The sequence below is a fragment of the Neoarius graeffei genome, chromosome 19 (genome assembly GCF_027579695.1).
Source record: "Neoarius graeffei isolate fNeoGra1 chromosome 19, fNeoGra1.pri, whole genome shotgun sequence".
Classification (NCBI taxonomy): Eukaryota; Metazoa; Chordata; class Actinopteri; order Siluriformes; family Ariidae; genus Neoarius; species Neoarius graeffei.
The window spans coordinates 38,740,491-38,763,689 of record NC_083587.1 but is presented as its reverse complement, the minus strand read 5'-3'; the positions used below and the strand labels follow the sequence as shown (position 1 = coordinate 38,763,689).

General features: G+C 42.3%; 1 protein-coding gene across 1 annotated transcript in view; it reads left to right on the top strand.

The window, feature by feature from the left end:
* The window catches only part of LOC132867611 (GTPase IMAP family member 4-like), a 48,508-nt gene extending 26,731 nt beyond the window's left edge, over window positions 1-21,777 (top strand). The window contains exons 2-3 of the mRNA XM_060900592.1: window positions 10,405-11,184; window positions 21,690-21,777. Coding sequence (XP_060756575.1) covers window positions 10,405-11,184; window positions 21,690-21,715 — 806 coding nt within the window. The 3' untranslated portion in view covers window positions 21,716-21,777. The remainder of the gene's footprint in view (window positions 1-10,404; window positions 11,185-21,689) is intronic.
* The last annotated feature ends 1,422 nt before the right edge of the window (window positions 21,778-23,199 follow it).

Genomic DNA, 23,199 nt, shown 5'->3' with positions numbered 1-23,199 from the left:
TGTAGCCCACAGGCTCTAAATATTAATTTTCGATTTTAATAAAATTAAATGTTTATCTAACGGACTGACAATAGTGTCAAACTGAACCGCACTCATTTAAGTTGTGATTCGCGCTGTTTGTACCGATAATAACCACAAATTCCCCGCCGACTTCGTTGATCAGGGGAGAGTAACTCATCCGCGGCCCTGACATGCGGTGTGTGCGCGCGCACTCGGCGGAGGCAGTAGTGTGTCGGGGCCGTCGGAGGGAACAGAAACAGAGATAACGCTTATTTTGTCTTTCACCTAGAGACATGATTCAAACTTTAAAACGGAGACAAAATTCTCCTGTGTGGATCTGGCATTCAACTTTTTTGCTAGGTTCTATACTTTTTGATCAGTCACAGATCAAACACCATGAGCACATCTGGAGAAATTCAGACTTTATAATGGGTGTCTATGGCGTTATTTAGAGTGTAGGCAGCTTGAAAAAAAAAGCTCTAACTTTCTCATTTAAACTGTTTTCTCAGCCACAATTTTCACTCTACACACACAATTTTCTCAAAAGTTGTAGTCACACATTGTGTGAATCAAGACAAATGTCTCCCTGAGCGATAGGATTTACAGTTTTTGAATGAGAAGGCTGAAAGTAAGGAGAGGACAGCCGCGCTCTCCCATAGACTCACATTATAAACGTGGCAGCGCTTTTACTGCAAAATCAGAGAAGTCACTTGTTTTTAGCTCGCTCTAGTGTCCACATTTTTTACACTAGGGACAAAAAAATTACATTGTGTTCATGGGAGCCTTGTAGCACTCAATGTGAAAGAATTTTGTGAATAGCTCCTTCCGTTTCCGTGTAAATCAGCGTTGTTCGAGGAGAGGGAACTCTGAGAAAAAGCACTCTTTGCTTGTTATATTGTGTCTTTTCCCTGCACCGTTACCAAGGCGACGAGCTCCACTCAGGGAGCAGAGAGGGGCGGGGCTGCTCTCTCTCTCTCTCTCTCTCTCTCTCTCTCATGGTGTATTGAGCTGTTATAGTTACAGAAAAATTCATGTTAAAAGGTGTCTCATGCTGCATCAGATTCATCAGAAGGTGGTAACTCAGGTGACCTGCAAAGAAATTCATTATATTTCGTGAAATTATTCCTGTCTAAATATAGGTTATGGCAGCCATCTTGAAAAAAAAAATGCCTGCCTACCGACCCTAGTTTTGAAATCTACGTAACCGGAAACACACTTTTTTTTTTTGGGCCTAAGAAGCATTTGAAGAAGACTTTGTCACATGCACAGTGAAATTTATCCTCTGCATTTACCCTATCTGAAGCAGTGAACACACACATGCGCGCGCACACACACACTGGGTAGAGCAGTGGGCAGCTATGCTACAGCAGTTGGGGATTTGGTGTCTTGCTCAAGGGCACTTCAGCCCAAGGCCGCCCCAGGCTAATTACATGTCTTTTGAACTGTGGGGGGGAACCCGGAGCACCCGGAGGAAACCCACACAAACACAGGGAGAACATGCAAACTCCACACAGAAAGGCCCCTGTCGGCTACTGGGCTCGAACCCAGAACCTCGTTGCTGTGAGGCGACAGTGCTAACCACTACACCACCATGCCGCTCCATCCAAAAGCACTATAAGTCTTTGCCATTGTTCATTTAGATGTAATTTCTACAAGTTTATCTGTAGATGTACTGAATTGGGCTTACAATCACTTGCGTACACTTGTGCCGGTAGTTGCCAAACACAAAGCTTCCCTGGCAATATGGCTGCATAAACAAATTTGCAGTTACAATGATGTCATGTGAAAGACCCCTATAACTCCAAATACTCCAGGAAAACCTGCTCTAGTGTAAAATCCAGCTGTTATCTCCCTCCTTGGTTCAAAATGAACATACCAACCCTTTAAACATGCAACTGCCATTGACACTCTGCTGATAATTCTGCAGACTGTGGACTTGCGAACTTCAAAATGATCCCCATCAACCATTTGAAAACACCCTGCAGCATAAAAATGCAAAGCTAATAGGAGTGGGAGAAGTGGTGACACAGCAGAGTTCCTATCACTTCCATGTTTGATAACTGGTCCAACCTTCCCATTGAGGTATATGACAAACTCTTTAAATCTATTCCACTGGGAAAACTCATTATTTATTTATTTTTTAATAAAATCCAATTGGGTTTAACCTGTCTTGAATTTGCCTGCAAATAACTCTTTTCTGTAATCCCATCCAGCGAAAATATGCAGACAACAACTGAAATAGAACTCTCAAAAATCTCCTCCAGGGGTGGTTTAAATACAACCCCGATTCCCCCCCAAAAAAAGGATTTGCACATCATTGCATTCTATATTTATTTATGCTTTACACAGCATCCCAACTTTTTTGGAATCAGTGAATTGTATAACTGCTAATTCAGCCTTCTACTAGGTTTATAATTACTGGCGCTACAAACTTGAATTTAATCTAGGTTTAAGTTGAAATTAAACTGAGATTGACAAAGGTTTAGATTTAATCAGGATTAACTATAAACTAAATTTAAGACTGCTCTTGAGATAGCTGTGAGAAAGACAACAGTCTGCAGTGGCGTGCACAGACATTTTGGGGGGCAAGTGCTCTGGGGGGAAAAAAGGGCACTTTTTTGCGCATGTGGAACACCTTATTATAAAAGTCTGAGATTTAACCCTCCTCTTGTGTTCGGGTCGCCACTGACCCATTTTAGTTTTTAAAGGTGTAAAACAACCACTTAATGTTAATTTATTACATCAAGGCTTTTTGACTTTGCCAGGAATCTCTAGTTGAACAAAATAAAAAAAGAAATTTTTGTTTTCCTAAATCTGAAAATGATCTAGCAAAAAATATAATACTTATGTGCAGTTGTTTCTGTATGCGAGGGGCTACTTCACGACAAAATAATTACAGCTTGGGCTTAGAGGGCAAACAATACATTTTCACTTGATTCATGTGTTACCTGGCTGGTGGGGCAGGGGAAGAGCTGACTGACTGCCCGATGTGTTGTCTGCGCTACGACAAGGCCGTGGCTTCCAGGACGCTATGCTGCTGCAACCTCATATTGAATGCACTGCACACTTGTTCACGTGACAGAGCAAGAGAGACAGAGGTCCGGTGTGTGTGCGGAGGGGGCACACATCGGGACATTATTTTCACACACGCTTTTAATGCCGCGGCTTTTCTAAAAGATCATGTCGACATTGGCCTCAGTAAACTGTTAAAAAAAAAAAATTCAAAAGGGCACTTTTTTGGACAGAGGGCAGAGGGGCAGGTGCTTGAGCACCACCTCGTGTCTATCTGTGCACGCCACTGACAGCCTGAATTCAGACAAAAATTAGTGATTGCACTGAAAACACAACCTAATGATCATCTTCATATAGAATGTACAGATTTTCTGTATTCATTGCACCATTAATAAGTATTCGTTTGTATTAATTGTGATTAAACAGCTTTATTAAAACAATCTGGCCACTGTGGTATCTATCATGACAATTTCAAGTGAAGGAAATTGTGAAGAAATTGCATTGTGGTACTAATGAAGAAGTAGTGTGCATTAATTGTACATTGGCTTTATGATGCAGCATTGGGGAAAATATATAATGAACTCTCCATGGAATATTTATTTAAAGTTTAATTCAGTTTTATTTGTATTGCACTTTTAACACAAGACATGGTCACAAAGAACCTTTACAGAAATCCAGATGTAGATTTAGAACAGCTTTTGAAAAATATGAGAAAAATTAGACTCAAAAGGGATCCCATCCTCTACTGGCTGACACTGGACAGTGTGATTATACAGTGGTGCTTGAAAGTTTGTGAATCCTTTAGAATTTTCTATATTTCTGCATAAATATGACCTAAAACATCAGATTGTCACACAAGTCCTAAAAGTAGATAAAGAGAACCCAGTTAAATAAATGAGACAAAAATATTATACTTGGTCATTTATTTATTGAGGAAAATGATCCAATATTACATATCTGTGAGTGGCAAAAGTATGTGAACCTCTAGGATTAGCAGTTAATTTGAAGGTGAAATTAGAGTCGGGTATTTTCAATCAATGAGATGACAATGAGTGGGCACCCTGTTTTATTTAAAGAACAGGGATCTATCAAAGTCTGATCTTCACAATACATGTTTCTGGAAGTGTATCATGGCATGAACAAAGGAGATTTCTGAGGACCTCAGAAAAAGCATTGTTGATGCTCATCGGGCTGGAAAAGGTTACAAAACCATCTCTAAAGAGTTTGGACTCCACCAATCCACAGTCAGAGAGATTATGTATAAATGGAGGAAATTCAAGACCATTGTTACCCTCCCCAGGAGTGGTCGACCAACAAATATCATTCCAAGAGCAAGGCGTGTAATAGTTGGCGAGGTCACAAAGGACCCAGGGTAACTTGTAAGCAACTGAAGGCCTGTCTCACATTGGCTAATGTTCATGAGTTCACCATCAGGAGAACACTGAACAACAATGGTGTGCATGGCAGGGTTGCAAGGAGAAAGCCATTGCTCTCCAAAAAGAACATTGCTGCTCATCTGCAGTTTGCTAAAGATCATGTGGACAAGCCAAAAGCTTATTGGAAAAATGTTTTGTGGATGGATGAGACCAAAATAGAACTTTTTGGTTTAAATGAGAAGCATTATGTTTGGAGAAAGGAAAACACTGCATTCCACCATCAGAACCTTATCCCATCTGTGAAACATGGTGGTGGTACTATCATGGTTTGGACCTGTTTTGCTACATCTGGACCAGGACGGCTTGCCATCATTGACGGAACAATGAATTCTGAATTATACCAGCAAATTCTAAAGGAAAATGTCAGGACATCTGTCCCTGAACTGAATCTCAAGAGAAGGTGGGTCATGCAGCAAGACAACGACCCTAAGCACACAAGTCGTTCTACCAAAGAATGGCTAAAGAAGAATAAAGTTAATGTTCTGGAATGGCCAAGTCAAAGTCCTGACGTTAATCCAATGGAAATGTTGTGGAAGGACCTGAAGCGAGCAGTTCATGTGAGGAAACCCACCAACATCCCAGAGTTGAAGCTGTTCTGTACGGAGGAATAGGCTAAAATTCCTCCAAGCCGGTGTGCAAGACTGATCAACAGTTACCGCAAACGTTTAGTTGCAGTTATTGCTGCACAAGGGGGTCACAAACACCAGATACTGAAAGCAAAGGTTCACATACTTTTGCCACTCACAGATATGTAATATTGGATCATTTTCCTCAATAAATAAATGACCAAGTATAATATGTTTGTCTCATTTGTTTAACTGGGTTCTCTTTATTTACTTTTAGGACTTGTGTGAAAATCTGATGATGTTTTCGGTCATATTTATGCAGAAATGTAGAAAATTCTAGAAGGTTCACAAACTTTCATTCACCACTGTAAATCATTTGTCTTCCATAATTGTGTACTATAAAGTCAAACAGCATTGAGTGTCTGAAAGGATGTTCAGTTTGAAAATCTCATCTCATTATCTCTAGCCGCTTTATCCTTCTACAGGGTCGCAGGCAAGCTGGAGCCTATCCCAGCTGACTACGGGCGAAAGGCGGGGTACACCCTGGACAAGTTGCCAGGTCATCACAGGGCTGACACATAGAGACAGACAACCATTCACACTCACATTCACACCTACGGTCAATTTAGAGTCACCAGTTAACCTAACCTGCATGTCTTTGGACTGTGGGGGAAACCGGAGCACCCGGAGGAAACCCACGCGGACACGGGGAGAACATGCAAACTCCACACAGAAAGGCCCTCGCCGGCCCCGGGGCTTGAACCCAGGACCTTCTTGCTGTGAGGCGACAGCGCTAACCACTACACCACCGTGCCGCCCCAGTTTGAACATCAAGGTCTTTATTATTACAGCAGCAGTTCTTTGGTACAAGTCTACAGTATTCGGGTGAGATCATCCACTGAAGAAAGGGTGAGATTTGGACATAAACAATTTTTTGAGAAATGCAGTACTTGGGGGGGACCATGCTGGACCAACCAAAGCAATTTCTAGGAAATACATTTTGTCTGTTAAAGTGAATTTAATGCCCCTAAACTACACTTTTTTTCCTTGTACAAAGCAACAATCATTATGTTGACTGACCATGTGTTTTCGAACCGTAGCTGATCCAAAAGGTCATAAATTGTTGGAAAATCAGTAAGATCAGCCGATTTTCATGGAATCTGCTGAGACTGATCCGGAAGATTCCGAAGGGGTATGTGACGTCACACGTGTAACAGAGATCCAAATATCAATTTCATTCATGTGCACAGCAGCGGTTAGACCAGTCTCGATATGGAATCACATTTTGGAAAGAATTCTGATAGTGATTGGAATTCTTATATGTCGGATGAAGGGGCAAATGATTATCAAGGATATTCTGGAGTACATGGTTATCTTTTCAAGCCCCCAAGACGAGAAACAGATGCTAGTTCACTCAGTTCACGACAGTCCCCCTCACCACCGATAGCGCACCACCAGCCAGAGAGAATTGGAAACACAGATTGGATGGTTGATTTTTATTCTAAGCTGGCCACTGAAAAATATAGGGAAAATATTTACATGTACCTCAGTAAATGCAGAAATATAATCTTTAAAATGTACATTTATTCAGTGTAATTACTGAAAGAAAATATGAAGTGGGCAATAATTGGGGAATCGACGAACTGTCCAAATGTCATTTATTAAGTCAATGGATTTCTTTTTTTGCTCCAGTAATTCCCATGTGGTTGTTCTGGTGGTAATGAACACTTGACGAATCGGATTTATTATTAGTAGGCCTAGTCATGTGTAGATCTATGTGCAGTAAACACTGGTAAACAGTAGGTCTAGACTCTAGTGTCCCTACTGTCCGTGCAGGTTAGCAACTACATGTACCACTACTACCACTACATGTACTAATACATATCATAATTATAATTTTATAATAGATAGAAATATGCAAATATTAGTGTCCATCATTCTGTGCCTTGACTCTAATACCAATGTAAATATCTCATCTCATCTCATTATCTCTAGCCGCTTTATCCTGTTCTACAGGGTCGCAGGCAAGCTGGAGCCTATCCCAGCTGACTACGGGCAAAAGGCGGGGTACACCCTGGACAAGTCGCCAGGTCATCACAGGGCTGACACATAGACACAGACAACCATTCACACCTACAGTCAATTTAGAGTCACCAGTTAACCTAACCTGCATGTCTTTTGGACTGTGGGGGAAACCGGAGCACCCGGAGGAAACCCACGCGGACACGGGGAGAACATGCAAACTCCGCACAGAAAGGCCCTCGCCGGCCACGGGGATCGAACCCGGACCTTCTTGCTGTGAGGCGACAGCGCTAACCACTACACCACCGTGCCGCCCCCAATGTAAATATATTCTAATCAGTCTAACTCATTAGCTGGTCGTTATTAACTGATAACAATAAAAAAGATGCATATTTACACGGGCTGTCATCAATTTGTCAACAGATCTCCTCTTGTTGACAGGGGGTGTAAGTTGTACCTGGGCTGGTACACTGCACTAGCACATGTAGATGCCTGGATAGTTGGCACACTCCCTGGTTTCAAAAGTTTTTTTTTTTTTCTCTTCTGGCCTGTCATCTGTTCCATCAAGAACACCTGTCCTTCATAGCAGTTCTTGTTGAAATGCTGATCACAAATTCCCATTTGACTCTTCTCCAGTGGCGACACGAAATCTGCCTGCTTCGTTTGCACAAACTTCACCTACTGTCGCTTTAGATTAGTGTCATTTCTCGGAAATTTGTGAGCTGAATGTCCTGTTGTATATGAATTTGAACATCCAAACACAACGCAGCACTTTCCCATCATTATTTTTGTAAGATTCCATCAACAATATCCAATTTCAGTGAGTAAACAAGTATTGAGTCAGATGAACGGAAATAACCCAGATAACCGGGGTTCCACATGTGACATCATGCGAGATTAGCCCTAGGGTAAGGCTGCCTTTTTTTTGGGATCTGGACGCTGTGATTTATCGATAGTTTTGTGCTTGATAATAAAGTAACAAATAATTTATATAATTTTTCCCCTGCTTTATTAATTAATTTTGGTCATTACTAATGTCATTTTAAAGTATTACAATAAGGCATTACATTCACTTTAAGAATTCAGACAACACTAGTAAATGGCTGCATCTCAAATAGTGCACTACTGTTTGCTAAATGGGGTGGCACGGTGGTGTAGTAGTTAGAATTGTTGCCTCACAGCAAGAAGGTTCTGGGTTTGAGCCCAGTGGATGGATGGATGGATATATGCTAAATAGAGAATAAATACACACACAGTATCCTTGAAATATCTCAACAACACACATTCATTTCTATCTTCTACTCCAGCTTTGAGACATGCAGTTCATGATCCAAATAAATGATCGGTTTTAGTCTTAAATATCATTCTATACACCATTTACACAGTGCTCCATTTTGGACTACACTTACTCAGTAGGAGATCAGTATTGCATATCATCACTGGATATTGCCTTCTAATTGTAGCATGGAAGTGATTTTAATTTCACTCTTCAATGAAAAAAATGATCCTGCTGTTTAATACTATGCACTGCATGATGAGAGTAGTCCTTTTTAACATTACTGAAAGCATATATAACACACACACACACACACACACACACTTATGAATTTGCATGCCCTTGGGCCTGTAGGTGGAGTCGTTGCACCAGCTTTACTGTCCTTTTCACTTTCTCTCGGTCTATAGAGCAGTAGGGTCTTGTGACTATGACTCCAGTACAGGGAGAAAAGACTGATTTAGCACATGCTCACACACAGCTTTACCCTACCAAACATCACTAACTCTCTCTCTCACACACACACACACACACACACACACACACACACACACACACACACAGTGTCAGGTAATAAAATATGGACATACTCTCAATGGAAGCTTTGCCAAAAGTATAAAATTTGCACTGAAGTACCAAACCTGCATCCTCGTCAATATTTCAGCTGCAATGCTCAATCACAAATGTTAAAGTGAGTTGAAAATTATGTTAACGCTGTTAACTTTTGTCGGATTTGTATAAGAAATCGTTCCTGTCTACCTGGTTGTTTCATAGAGCATCTTTCTGTTTTAACCTGTTTTTCTGACATTTGAAATAAGACAGCTCCATATTGCTATTGCATCTGCCTTCATATATTGTTTTGAATTAAAATAAAAGACTATGTGTAAAAGACACGGTTTGTTTTTGGGGGATCTGGGAGCAGAAGAGTAAAGTATATGTAGCAGCAGAAATAGAATCCCAAGAAATTGAGTTAAAAATAGAAAGATGCTTGTCTCTTCCTATGATGCATCCGAACCATACCTTGCCACTGCATCATTTCTCTTGCTCATGCACACACACACCGTATTGATGAATAATTGAAGCAGTGCTGTGTCAACTTGTCTGCCATATATTTTATTCATTGTCAGTGGTGATGTAGTAAATTGCTGCTTTTTCAATCACTTGAATGTTTTTGAGATTTTGGATACCTTTGGAGAAATCCTTCATTCTGATGGTATGAAGGTGCTTGGAGAACCAAAAAAAAAAAAAAAAACACACGCTCAATCAGTGGCAAGATGCTTCAACAGCACTGGCCATAACATTAATGACCTCTTTGTGCACATCACCACCTGCTATAGGAGCAAAGAAGTGAGGAAGTGTAAAGAGAAGGGACTCGGCTGCACTTCCTGGAACTTTAGAACCCCATTGAATGACTGTGTTCTGAATACAGCTATTAATTACATAATCAAGCATTTCAGATATCAAGTGCTTTCATGACGGCCTTAGATGCACTCTGCCAAAGGATTATTATTTTTTTCCTCTCTGAAATGTTCTGTTTCACTGGAACCCCCTCTAACATTTTTATTACTGAACTACACCACAGTTACTTTCTGGATTCCTCTCCTCTCACTCATTCACTCACTCACTCACTCACTCACTCACTCACTCACTCACTCACTCACTCACTCACTCACTCACACAGTACAAAAAAAAATGATCTGTCCAAAAATTCCTTTCCATGTCCTTGTATAAATGGTAACAAAAGGAAACCGAAAGGTCAAATCCCTGCGCTGTTCTTCATTCTTAGGAAAAATATATCTTTTAAGAACAACTTTTCCATAGGGAAGCACAGTGACGCAGCAGGTAGCACTACTACCACTAATGAAACATCTGGTCAGTGGTGGTGCAAAAGATGATATCTAATTGAGTGTTTGTTTTAGAGATTTTGTATCATTTTTAGTTGCAGGCAGCAATGTAAAGTGTTCATAATTATTGTTCTATATAATCATGAAACAACCCCATCATTTTTTGCTTGCTACTGTTAGATTTTCAAAAAGAACTGGATGGTTTAAAAACCTTCATATTTGCACTCAGCATCACAATTTTTTTCTTACAGGAAATTATCATTTTGATCTTGAAAAGAAGAAAAAATTAGCTGCTTCGAACCATCTCTCTGAGCTGCGCCTTATCCTTCTGGGCTGGCAATGGCCTGGGAAAAGCCTGACTGGAAACACTATCCTGGGGCATGAAGAGTTTCGGCTGGAACGAGCAGCTGAATTTTCAGTGAAGCGGGATGCAGAGCGCTACGGCCGCAAGCTGACCGTTGTGGATACGCCGGGCTGGTTTTCAGCTCCGACCACTCCAGCTGCTTATCAACAAGAGCTGTCTCGTAGCCTGGCTATGTGCCCACCAGGGCCGCATGCTTTCCTGCTCGTTGTGCCTGTAGGCATGTTCACAGACATGGACCAGGCAAGAATTGAGGAGAACTTGGTGCCATTTGGTGAGGCTGTGTGGAGACATACCATTGTGGTGTTTACATGGGCAGAGGTGCTGAAGAACATGCCAATCGAGAGATATATCCAGCGCCAAGGTAGTGCACTGCAGTGGGTGCTGGACAAGTGCAAGAAGAGATACCATGTCGTCAACAATGATGCCTTTGGAGAGCGCACGCAGGTCCCACAACTGATTGAGAAGGTGGAGAAGATGGTGGCTGAGGAGGGAGGGCACTTCAGTTCCATGTCGCAGGAGGAGAAAGCGCAGAATCCGGTTACAGCTGAAGCTACTGATAAGAACTCAAACTCAAAAGAGGTGAAAGAGAGGCGTGAGCTCGGAGCTCGGCCCAAACAGAACAGTTCCTTCAGCTCAATACGGATGGTCGATGTGAAGAGTCCACACAGTAAGTTCATGCCTTTCACAGTTTGGTACTGTACTGTAAATACTGTTAGTTAATGTTTGTGAGGGAAATTTAATGGACGAACATTATTATTCTCTGTGTTTCTGTATGTTGAGTTAAAGTAGCTTAGTGTACTGAGAAAGATGTTTTTCCCATGTTGTAATTGTCTTTCTGTGGCCTTGGCTGGTGATAAGCAGGGTACCTGAGTTCTCCATAACTATGCATCCGCCTGCACATACCAGAGTACGCCAGGTGCACGCTTTAACAAAGCTTCATAGAAAATCTTGAGCCAATCACGTGAAGATGCAAGCAGTAAGTGAATGCCTTTAGAGTATAATAGATAACAGCCACTAAAACACAACTCAGAGTGCGCGTACTCTTGGCATCACTGAAGTGGTGTCTTCTACTCTTCTTCTATTCTTCTCTTTCCTTTCCTATTTTATATATCTTTATATGATCTACTATAATAAATAACTGAAAAGACGACTGCTAAGCGTTCTGAAGTGTTTATTATAAATTTCCATTACAATTTGGTGTCCCCTGGTAGAGCCCTGCACTCCCGCGGGAGTCCCGCGGGACTCGCGGGACCCGCCGCAAAGCAGTGCGGCGCGGGACAAATTTTGAAAGCTCATTGCGCGCGCGGACGGGAGTGGGAGTGCACATATGCGGCGCGGGTGGGAGCGGTGATAAGCTGCAGTCCCGCTAACTAAAAACGTGCTTGAAATAAAATTTATAAATTATTAATTTATGTCTATCATATATAATTTGTGCTGGATATTTTATTTGGCATTAATAAAAACATTTTAAGATGCCTAATTTCGCAGAGAAAGTCAGATTGCCAGATTGATTGAGAAACAGTATCTTAAACTTGCCATGGATTACCCTAAGGCAAAATTCTTTGATAATTTTAATGACTCCCAGTTCACACCCAGCTAGTAAGAAAACCATGAGTGAATTGATTTACTTGTTGCGTTAGTCTACAACTTTAATCAGAGAGACAGGTTACACAGTGACGGTAGGCTTGACTCAATGCTATCCCAGAAATCCTTCCTGTAATATGCAAATTTGGCTGTCCAATCAGAGGCGGCCAATTTGCATATTACAGGAAGGATTTCTGGGATAGCATTGAGTCAAGCCTACCGTCACTGTGTAACCTGTCTCTCTGATTAGAGTTGCAGACTAATGCAAGCACTAAATCAATTCACTTCTTTTTACTAGCTTTGCTTTGCAAAAAAAAAAAAATTAAAATAAACCCCCCCCCCACACACATATTGGTACAAAGCAAGCCCATTAACTTTTTTAGGCTGATCAGAGTATTATAATGGTTTCTCATATGATAAAAATTTGTGATTAAATATTTTAATCGTTTAACAGCACTAATTATTATTATTAAAGATACTACATGCTGAATTCAGAAACAAGGTAAACAATAACAAACGTGAGCTGTAGATATTTATGCTCAAATCCACTCAAAGTAGGGGGCGGGGCACCATCACGCTGTGTGAAGACAAGAACTTTCCTGAGAAATAACACGAACGTCTGCATCATGCGGGATTTGCGGGCGGGACAAAATATGGCAGGCGCGGGCGGGAGCGGGACTGAAAATCATAATTCTTTGCGGGCGCGAGCGGGAGTGGGACTGCACAATGGGCACGGGCGGGAGCGGGACTGAAAAATCCGACCCGCACAGACCTCTATCCCCTGGCTGGGTGGGCCCTATGCGTCTGATCCTTGGACGACGGAACACTCCCAAGGCTATGGTGCAGAGCTGAGAACTTGGACAAGAGACCAGGTCATCGTAAGTGATAACTTTGCATTCTTGTGTAAAGAAATTAGTGGAAACAGTATTTTAAGAATGATACAAGAAATGGACAGAGATTTGTCCTAGTATTTAAAGAATGATATAAGAGACGGACAGAGATTTGTCCTAGTCAATGAAGACTGATATAAGAGATGGACAGAAGTTTGTCCAAGCCCAGGAGGACTGCTAAGCTGTGGTACCATCAATATGTTTGCTGAAACGGATAAAACACAATTTTGAGACAATAAACCATGAGTAGTTTATTGGGTTGTGTAAGAGAAAATCCACCCAAGTGATGACTAGGTAACGGCTAACCTACTTGATACCTACTTTAGTTTAAGGCAAATGTCAGATAAATTGTTTACTAATAAGAACACACCTAAAGGATTATTGTGTCGCATTTTTGGACATAGTCCAACTTGTTCTTCTTGTGATCCTAATAAAAAACTCAGCCATTGTTGTCACAACCTATTGATATAATAGTGTACAATGAGGAACAGAAACGGTAAGTTAAGGAAAGGAAGAAGCAAGTAAGCCTGAAACTACATGTGCTATAATAAGAATTGGATGTTCCTATGACAGCCCAAACATCCAGTTTATGAAAACCTCGTATTGCGAGGATTATTTGGCACAGTTTGATATATGGGTAAAGGACTCAGGATTCCCTGAAAAGGGCAGTTTTAGTCCCAGGCAGATAGAACAGTTAGAAGAAAAGTTGAAACGGAAGGGAAAACAAGAGTCTGCAGATAATGTTAAGTTCTTAGGGGACTGGAGGGTGTTTTCTGCATGGAAAGAAGAAACACTTAAGAGAGAGTACAAAAGAGAGAAATGACAGGCAGGACTCTCACCCTCTTCTCAGTGTTTGAAATTTCAGATGGACCCTGACCTGGAGTCTGCCCCACCACCCCGACACACGGTGCCTCCTCAGCAAGGCGGAGCATCATTCCCACAAGCGCCTCACCCACAGAGAAGTGGAGAAGTCAAGACAAAGAAAAAAACTGAGCCTCTGGAATCTCCTCCAGCCTACCAGCCGCCTCCAGCATCAGCGCCTCCCCTTGCTTCTCCATCACACACGAGATCCAGTGGGTCCACAAGGCCGTAACCTAAAGTCTGAAGTCCTTCATCTTCCAATGGTGGAAGTGGCTGGAGCTGACAGCGTGCTTCTAGTCCACAGACCCTGGATGACAGCTGATATGAAGGAAAGCATGGCTTCTCTTCCCAACGTGAGAGAGGTGGGAGGAAAGAGATTTGGTAATGAACTGTTGATATTTTGCAGAGAATTCCGACCAACCACCCATGAACTTCGCTGCCTACTCATGATCAAGATGGGTATAGATTGGAACAAAGTTTCCAAAGAGTGGCCAGAAGCTGACCAGCGAATGACTACACCAGACTGGAGCACGGCTGGCAATGGTGAGTACAGAGATACCATCACTGCTCTCTGTGCTCGTCTGGACAGTGCTTTCCCTTGAACATAGACATTACTAAGATCAGTATGTGTAAGCAAGATGATGGTGAAGTGGTGTCAGCATTTCTCGCCCATCTCACTGCCACACATGAAAAAAAAAAAACACAGTGGCCTGACCAGGCCCGTGATCCTGGCTGGAGTGGAAGACACTCCTGAGGTCTGGGAAGCGCACTTGCGGAACAGTTTCATGAACGGTATGAATCCAGCAGTGGCCAAGTCAGTAAAGCAGCTCTGTCTCCTGTGGGAAACCGCCAGCCTCACCAAGATCGAGCAGTATGCTGTGCATGCAGAAAAGCTGCTGAAAGAGAAGGAGAAGACAAAGTTGGCACAAAGCGACCAAGACGTACACGCCGCCACTCTCACTCTTTTCTAGACTGTTCAGCCTGGAGAAAGAGGAAGAAGAAGAGGAAGAGGTCGAGGTAGGGGCCGAGACAGGACGACCTGGGGTGACTCGTCCTGGATAAAAGGCGCAACCTGCTACAACTGCAATCAGAAGGGACACATTGCTCGAGATTGTCTCCACAGTAGCAGCCAGAGGCCCTGTGAGGAGTACAGCAAAGCAGACTGATGGGCGGACTCCGAGAACGGGCCCCACACAGAGAACAGGGGAGGTAACACACACACCTGATGATACACATACACATAGACAGGAACATTCACATGACGTTAAACACATTAGTAGCAGCACCTGCATGCAACAGCAAGACTACACAGAAACGCCCAATACACCAGTCCAGATAGATACACCTGAAGTAAGTGAAATGTGCGGTGTGCAGTATGGGTTTGGAAGCCCCCTGTATGTGTATGTCTGGCAGCTCTGCTCAGATCAACTCACACAAACTCCCAAACACCTTGTACAGCTCGCACACTTGAACGCCTCATCCATTGACACTGATTATATGAAAGAGGAAGATTTACGTACATTGCACAGCACATGTTCATCAAGGTCAAGATGTAGAGTTTGAAAAGACTTGGTTTGCAGACCCCCATGCACATGAAAGATTGACCCTCAAAACTACATATTGGTCTAAACATTATTGCGCTGTGCAGGTCCATTTTACTCGTTGTCCGAACAGCTGCATCAATGTTCATCGCAGTGTTCTCAAACATGTTATATGCGGCCTCGTGTCAGAGGACTCTGAGGTCGACTGCTGCCAGCATGATTTCTTTGACATCATTAATTCTATACCCCATGTCTCATTAGCAAAGCCACGAGCCACCCATTGGAAAGACGTGGGGGAGTGGGTCAAGAAGTGCACAGCCAATGGCAACGAATGGTCCCAAACAGAGGACCCTAGTGTCTTGTTTTGCCAAAAGCTTGGGGTCTACAAACAAAGTCATGCTATGTGTGTGCATGTTAAGCGCAGCGTAATATTAATCACTGAAAACCGGGATCCTGGGGACCCCGGCCATAGTGGTCTGTTTGTCTCTGTTTCCACAGGCATAACTCTAGCAGAGGTGCAGCCCAAATTGGCAGGAGTTCCAAATTCCATTTGGGTGAAGGGTAAACATGATGTAGGCCTAATAAAGAATGCTGAACCAGTGGTGATCACCCCCAAATCAGATTTCAGGCCTAGACAGACCCAGTACCCACTCAAACCAGAGGCAATCACAGGTATAAGACCGGTCTTTGATTCATTGCTGAAGGCAGATGTAATTGTTCCTTGCCAGGACTATCCAGTGCGCACTCCTATTTTCCCAGTTAAGAAGGCAAGAAAACTGTTCCAGCCCGATGAGTGGAGGTTTGTCCAAGATCTGCAAGCAGTCAATGCTGTGGTTGTCCCACACGCACCTGATGTTCCTAAAGAGCGCTCTGCAGACCACACCCACTCTGGGACTGCCTGACCCCAATAAACCATTTGTTCAAACTGTAGATGAAAAGAAGGGATTTTATGACCTCTGTTCTTTTGCAGAAACACAGGGATAGATTGAGACCTGTAGCCTACTTCTCCAGCAGGCTGGATCCAGTGATGGCTGGACTTCCTGTTTGCCTGCGTGCAGTTGCTGCAGCTGAAAAGGCGGTAACTGCCTCCAGAAATATTGTGGGGTATTCTAACCTCACCCTTTTGGTCCCACATGCTGTCTCCCTGATTCTGTTGGAGAAAAAGACATCACATTTGTCAGCACAGAGATGGTTGAAGTATAACACTGTCATACTTGATATGCTTAACATAATTGTGAAATGTTGTACTGTTCTGAATCCTGCCTCTCTTCTCCCTACAGAGGACGATGGAGAGCCACATGACTGTGTTGCTTTCACTAACGATTTTTGTTCCCCCAGGGCAGACTTAAAGAGTGACCCTTTGGAAAATCCAGACATGGTCCTCTATGTGGATGGTTCAGCCTCCAGAGACCCAGAGACGGGAAAGAACAAAGTAGGTTTTGCCGTAGTCTCAGATCACGAGGTCCTCAAGGCGTCGTGTCTGCCCTCAAACCTGTTGGTGCAGGCCGCAGAGCTCTGTGCCCTTATCGAGGCATGCAAATTGGCTGCAGGGCAATCTGTCAATATTTTTACAGACAGCAGGTACACATTTGGCATTGTGCACGATTTTGGCACCATTTGGAAACACAGAAATTTTCTCACTAGCACAGGATCTCCCATTGCACATCATAAACTGGTCTCTGAGTTGTTGGATGCTATTCTACTCCCTAGAGCCATTGCTGTGTGTAAGTGTGCTGCACATACTAACAATACTGAATCTTGTGTCTCAAGGAAATGCCGAGGCGGATGCGGCAGCTAAGTGTGCAGCCTCAGCTTCCAGTTCACCCTCTAACCTTGCTTTTCCTCAGGTTTCTACCCCCTGTTTACAGCTAGCAGACCTTCAGAGCACTGCCACCCAGGACGAGAGACGAGTCTGGGAACAAGCAGGCTGTATCTTTGCAAACTTGGTCTAGGTTTGTCCCTCGGGCCGTCCCTGTCTACCAAAATACATGTTCCCTTTCTATGCAAAATTGGCACATGGGCTCACCCATGTGTCAAAAGGGGGGATGGTAGCAGAAGTAACAAAGAGATGGTTCACAGAGGGGTTTTCAAATTATGCTGCGAAATTTTGCAAGCAATGCTTGATATGCGCACAAAATAATGCAGGTCAAGGTATCAAACTAACTTAAGCAGCACACCCAATACCAGACAAACCATTTGATCACCTCCAAATGGACTTTATTGAACTGACACCTAGTGAAAGGAAAAGGTATTGCCTGGTAATAGTTGACGTTTTCAAAATGGGTTGAAGTATTTCCCACAGCTAAACAAGACTCAGAGGCAGTAGTCAAAGCACTCCTGAGAGATATAATTCCTAGGTGGGGTATACCTAGCAAAATCTCAAGTGACAATGGAACACCCTTTGTTAATGCAGCCCTAAAGAAAATAGGAGCATTCCTAGGGATAGACCTGAAACAACATTTGTGCCTACCATCCTGCCAGTGCGGGAGCAGTAGAGAGGGAAAATGGGTCCCTTAAAAATAAACTAAGCAAAGCTTGTGCAGAAACAGGGCTAGGATTGACAAAGGTCCTCCCTGTAGTACTCACACAAATGAGGATGCAAACTAGGCCTAAACATGGGTTAAGCCGATTCGAAATTCTGTCTGGATGAGTACCCAACACAGGGATAGGGCCAGCCCAAGGAACACTGCCGGACACCACACTGTGTGGTGATGCAATGTTGAATTACTGTGCAACGTTGTCCTCTGCTTTGAAATCTATCCACAAACAGGTAAAAGAAGCACTTCCCAAACCCGCTGAGGGACCTCTGCACGATCTACAACCAGGGGATTGGATAGTGGTGAAAGATTTCCGATGAACCAAGTAGAACAAGCCATGGTGGAATGGCCCATTCCAGGTCCTGCTTGCAACCCCAACCGCAGTGAAGGTCATGGGCAGAGTGACGTGGATCCATGCTAGCCACTGCAGGAGGGTTCCTGAACCGGCTGAGCAGGAGGAAGAGGAAGGCCTAAGTGACCAGACGCTGACTAAAGCTCGTGAGGAAGAAAGGCATCACTACATGGAACAGTGCGAGTATCACATCAATCACGCACGCACCCTCAATAGGGAAGAGTATTTCAGTGTCTAGCCGATAGATAAGTCTTAGGGTTTCGAGTTTCCTCCAAGTCCCGGTGAGGTGGGACGAGGGCTGATAGGGCGTGCCCGCCCTCTGAGCACCAATACACATCAAGAAGGGCAAGGGTTAACTTGGTAACATCATTGAGGCACTGAAGAAGATGCGCAAGGTTGCTGAACAATTACGAGCAGATGAACATGGAGGAGTTGAAGACAGCTGATCATGTTAGTTCAGTGGATGGAAGACTCTGATTCTATCCACCATCCCGGTCCTGGGCTTAGTGATTGTGATGCTATGTTTGCTCCCTGTTTTCTGTCAATGTTGTATGTCTGTGTTTCAGAGGCAGCTGACAAATATTGGTTACCAGATGGTGAAAATAGACCCAGATGACTTGCCTGACTGGCCTCCAAAACCCACACGAAGACCACAACCCACCGTTCGATGACATCAGCACAGTTGACATGAAATTAGCCCTAACTTAAAACATTTTAATTTGTGGTTGTTTCCTGTTCTATTGTTTCCTGATCTATGTATTTAGCTTGCTAGCGTTAACTTAAGATGTCTATGTCTTATAAAAACAGCCTTAGCATTATCCCTGTACACTCAATGACATGTTAAGTTGAATCTCTCTGGGAACTCTTATCACTGAAATTGTGTACATTTCTTTTCTTTTAGCAATTATTATCCTGTAGGATAAAAAGGGGGAAATGTGAGGGAAATTTAATGGACGAACATTATTATTCTCTGTGTTTCTGTATGTTGAGTTAAAGTAGCTTAGTGTACTGAGAAAGATGTTTTTCCCATGTTGTACGGTAATAGCCTTTCTGTGGCCTTGGCTGGTGATAAGCAGGGTGCCTGAGTTCTCCATAACTACGCATCCGCCTGCACATACCAGAGCATGCCAGGTGCATGCTTTAACAAAGCTTCATAGAAAATCTTGAGCCAATCACTTGAAGATGCAAGCAGTAAGCGAATGCCTTTAGAGTATAATAGATAACAGCCACTAAAACACAACTTGGAGTGCGCGTACTCTCGGCATCACTGAAGTTGTGTCTTCTACTCTTCTTCTATTCTTCTCTTTCCTTTCCTATTTTATATATCTTTATATGATCTACCATAATAAATGACTGAAAAGACAACTGCTAAGTGTTCTGAAGTGTTTATTAGAAATTTCCATTACAGTACATGTTATAGAGAAAACTCTTGAGGGATTTTTTCTAAGAGTGTAGATAAGGTGTTATTTTTCTTTTACTGATCTATACAAATGAAAACTTAGATTATCATTACCATTATTTGCTATTTGTTAATGATCATACAACCCCTTTACGTCACAAATTCCCCTCCTGACTGCACGGCTCGTGTCCCAGTGTGGTGAGTGTTGCGTGCGCCTTTATTTTGACACATGCTTTTTGGGTTATGGTTCTGTTTCCCCCAATGTGTTGTTGGATCAAACCCAGTCCATGGCGAAATGTTCATCAGAAATGTTTATTTTATCAACAGCCACTCTTAAAGCTACAGATTCTTTTTATTTCAAGACCTATTCAGATAAAGATGATTGGTGAATCGAAGAACTCCTTTGTTTCAAACACCATACAGATTTCTGCTGTCTCGCTATCTATACCAAGGCAATTTACATCCATGGGAAGATGCTTTATGTTAAACCCAATCTGAATGGCGCTTTGCTGAGCAGATGGCCTCTAGGACATGAAGGTTTGCAACCCCTACTGACCTCAAACTGGCTCCCAAGGAAACGAGTCCCCCATGGAACTAAGAACAGTGACGGTTTTATGAAATAGCCACCCGATCGATTCAACAGACTTTTCTGCCTAACTCAGCATTTTGATGGACTTTCTGAAGGATCTTGTATTCAAAATGAACATTTAGCCGAACTGAAAAAAAAAGAAACGTTCAGGAAATGCATACGCATATACACATGCTCAGGACAAAGGTAGATGTTCTTTAGTCAGAGAAAATTATTTAAGAATGGACTTATTACCAAACCAATGTGTTTTATACATCTGGGTGTTTGTCTAAAGGTTATAACAATCAACATTTTAATCCATGTGAATGTATCCTGCCTACTTCTAATCTAATGAGTATGTTTATGCCAAATAACTAATAATTTGTGAGTGGCTAGAAATTATTTAAATGTTTGATCTTGTGAGGCTCTGGCTTCCCAGTTTGCATTAATGTGTGTTTATCCATGAGTTTTGTAATAAAGTATAAAACTAGTTTAAAAATTGTGCCTTTGGAATGTCTGGCATCAAATTTCCCCAGAACAACTCCCAAGGGGCGACGTTGATAGCCCATTGGCCTGATCGCTATTTCGCATAATAAAATATGCATGACTAGCTCACAACAAAACTGTTATGCATAGCCAAAACTTTGAGCTGTTCATTTAACGGAAGCCTCGCTGATCTGTTCTACAAAGCTCCGCTCTGTGAACACACTGATTCAAGAAACTTTGAGCTCTTTGTTGGTTTCCATCAATACGAATCGCCGCTCTGCAAAAACGCAACACAATGATTCACTCTTCAAGACACTTTATCCATGAGACCCACAGGACTCTTAAATCCTCAAGAAGACTTTAACACACTCCAGCTATCCGAATAATTTCGACCACTTGTACCACAAGCCCATCTTCAAAGAAAAGATGAGGAGAAACGTCCAGAGCAAACGTGCAAGTAATGCACTTCCCTGTGATCATTTTGACAACCTAGGTGTTTTCTGTTGTTTTCTCAGTAAGTCCCCATGCACAAGTTGTTTACTCTGTTTAAATCTACCGCCACTGTGTTGGGCGGGAATGTTTCGCTGTAGTTATGTACCTTTTTTGCTATAATAGTGAGTTAGCTTTACTCATCATACTTAGCATTGAACGTTTAAACTGAAAAAGTATTGTTATTCTGTAACATCTGTATTTATTTAGTTACTGTGCTTTCGCCATGTATGTCTTTTCAAATGCACCGGAGTTAATGAATACGCTTATCGAGGTGAATAGTGTATTTAGCCTGATATTCACTTGAACGTATTGTTTCAGTTTTCACTCCACTCACACCATTGAAGAATCAGTAAATAGTTGTTATGATGAAATCTATTATTTCTCAACCTTCTGGATTTTTTCACTCGCCATAAAATCATTCAAATTTTTCAATATTTCTTCTTCTGTCTGATTTTTCTCCAGATTTGATGGAAGAAGTGTCTGATTGAAGGACAGGGACCAGAGAGTGAATTAATATTGCTGGATTGCATTCCTTGATCTGATGTAATTTGGTGAACATCTGCAGGTACAGGAATTGACTGTTTTTATTTAACGAAAAACAAAGTGATTGTCTTTATTTTATATATTGGATGTGCTATCTTTAAATGGGGGGAAAAAATGAGACCTCCCCAATCAACTCATTTGCACTAATAAAGTCATGACAGCTACTTTTTATTGTTATAATAATGCACTGTTTTTACTGTTACTGTCTTGTGTATTACTAAACCAGTGCCATATCAAAATTTAGAATGAATGTTGCTATTGGACATTTTATAACCTACAGTAGATACAAAACCCAATATTTTATTGCTCACTTTGTTTTAAACAATTAAACCAAGACACTTGTGCCTTGACTCAATTCAGCAATTATTACCAATCAAGTTTGTTTTGCAAAATATCATATATAGCTAGCCTTATAGCTCTGGAAATAATTAAGAGCCTGCTGCAAAATTATCAGTTTCTCTGGTTTTATTATTTATAGATATGTGCTTGAGGAACATGAACATTTTTTTGTTGTTTTATTCCATAAATTACTAACAATTTCACATAATATTGTCACTTAGAACATCTAATTGCAGAAACCGACAACTGGTCAAAATAACAAAAAACTGAAGTGTTTTCAGACCTTGAATAATGCATAGAAATCAAGCTCATATTCAGTGTAAACAACACAATACTAATGTTTGAACCTGGGATGAGTTCAGAAATCCATATTTGGTGGAATAACCCTGACATTTTAATCACAGCTTTCATGCGTCTTGGCATGCTCTCCACCAGTCCTTCACATTCCTCTTGGGTGACTTTATGCCACTTCTGGTGCAAAAAATTCAATCAGCTCTGTTTGTTGACCATCCATCTTCCTCTGGATCACATTCCAGAGGTTTCCAATGGCGTTTAGGTCTAGAGATTGGGCTGGCCATGACAGGGTCTTGATCTTGTGATTATCCATCCACACCTTGATTGACTTGGCTGTGTGGCCTGGAGCGTTGTCCTGCTGGAAAACCCAGTCCTCAGAGTTCAGGAACATTGTCAGAGCAGAAGGAAGCAAGTTTTCTTCCAGGATAACCTTGTACATGACTTGATTCATGTGTCCTTCACAAACAAAAATCTGCCCCATTCCAGCCTTGCTGAAGCACCCGCAGATCATCATGGATCCTCCAACACATTTCACAGTGGGCGTGAGACACTGTGGCTTGTAGGCCTCTCCAGGTCTCCATCTAACCATTAGATGACCAGGTGATTGGGGGAGGAGCTGAAAATTGGACTCATCAGAGAAGATAACCTTACTCCAGTCCTCTACAGTCTAATCCTTGTGATCTTTAGCAAACCTCAGCCTGACTCTTCTTTGCTTCTCATTGATGAAGGGCTTTTTTCAAGCTTTTCATGAGTTCAGCCCCACCTGGAGGAGCCTGTTTCAAACCGTCCTTGCCAT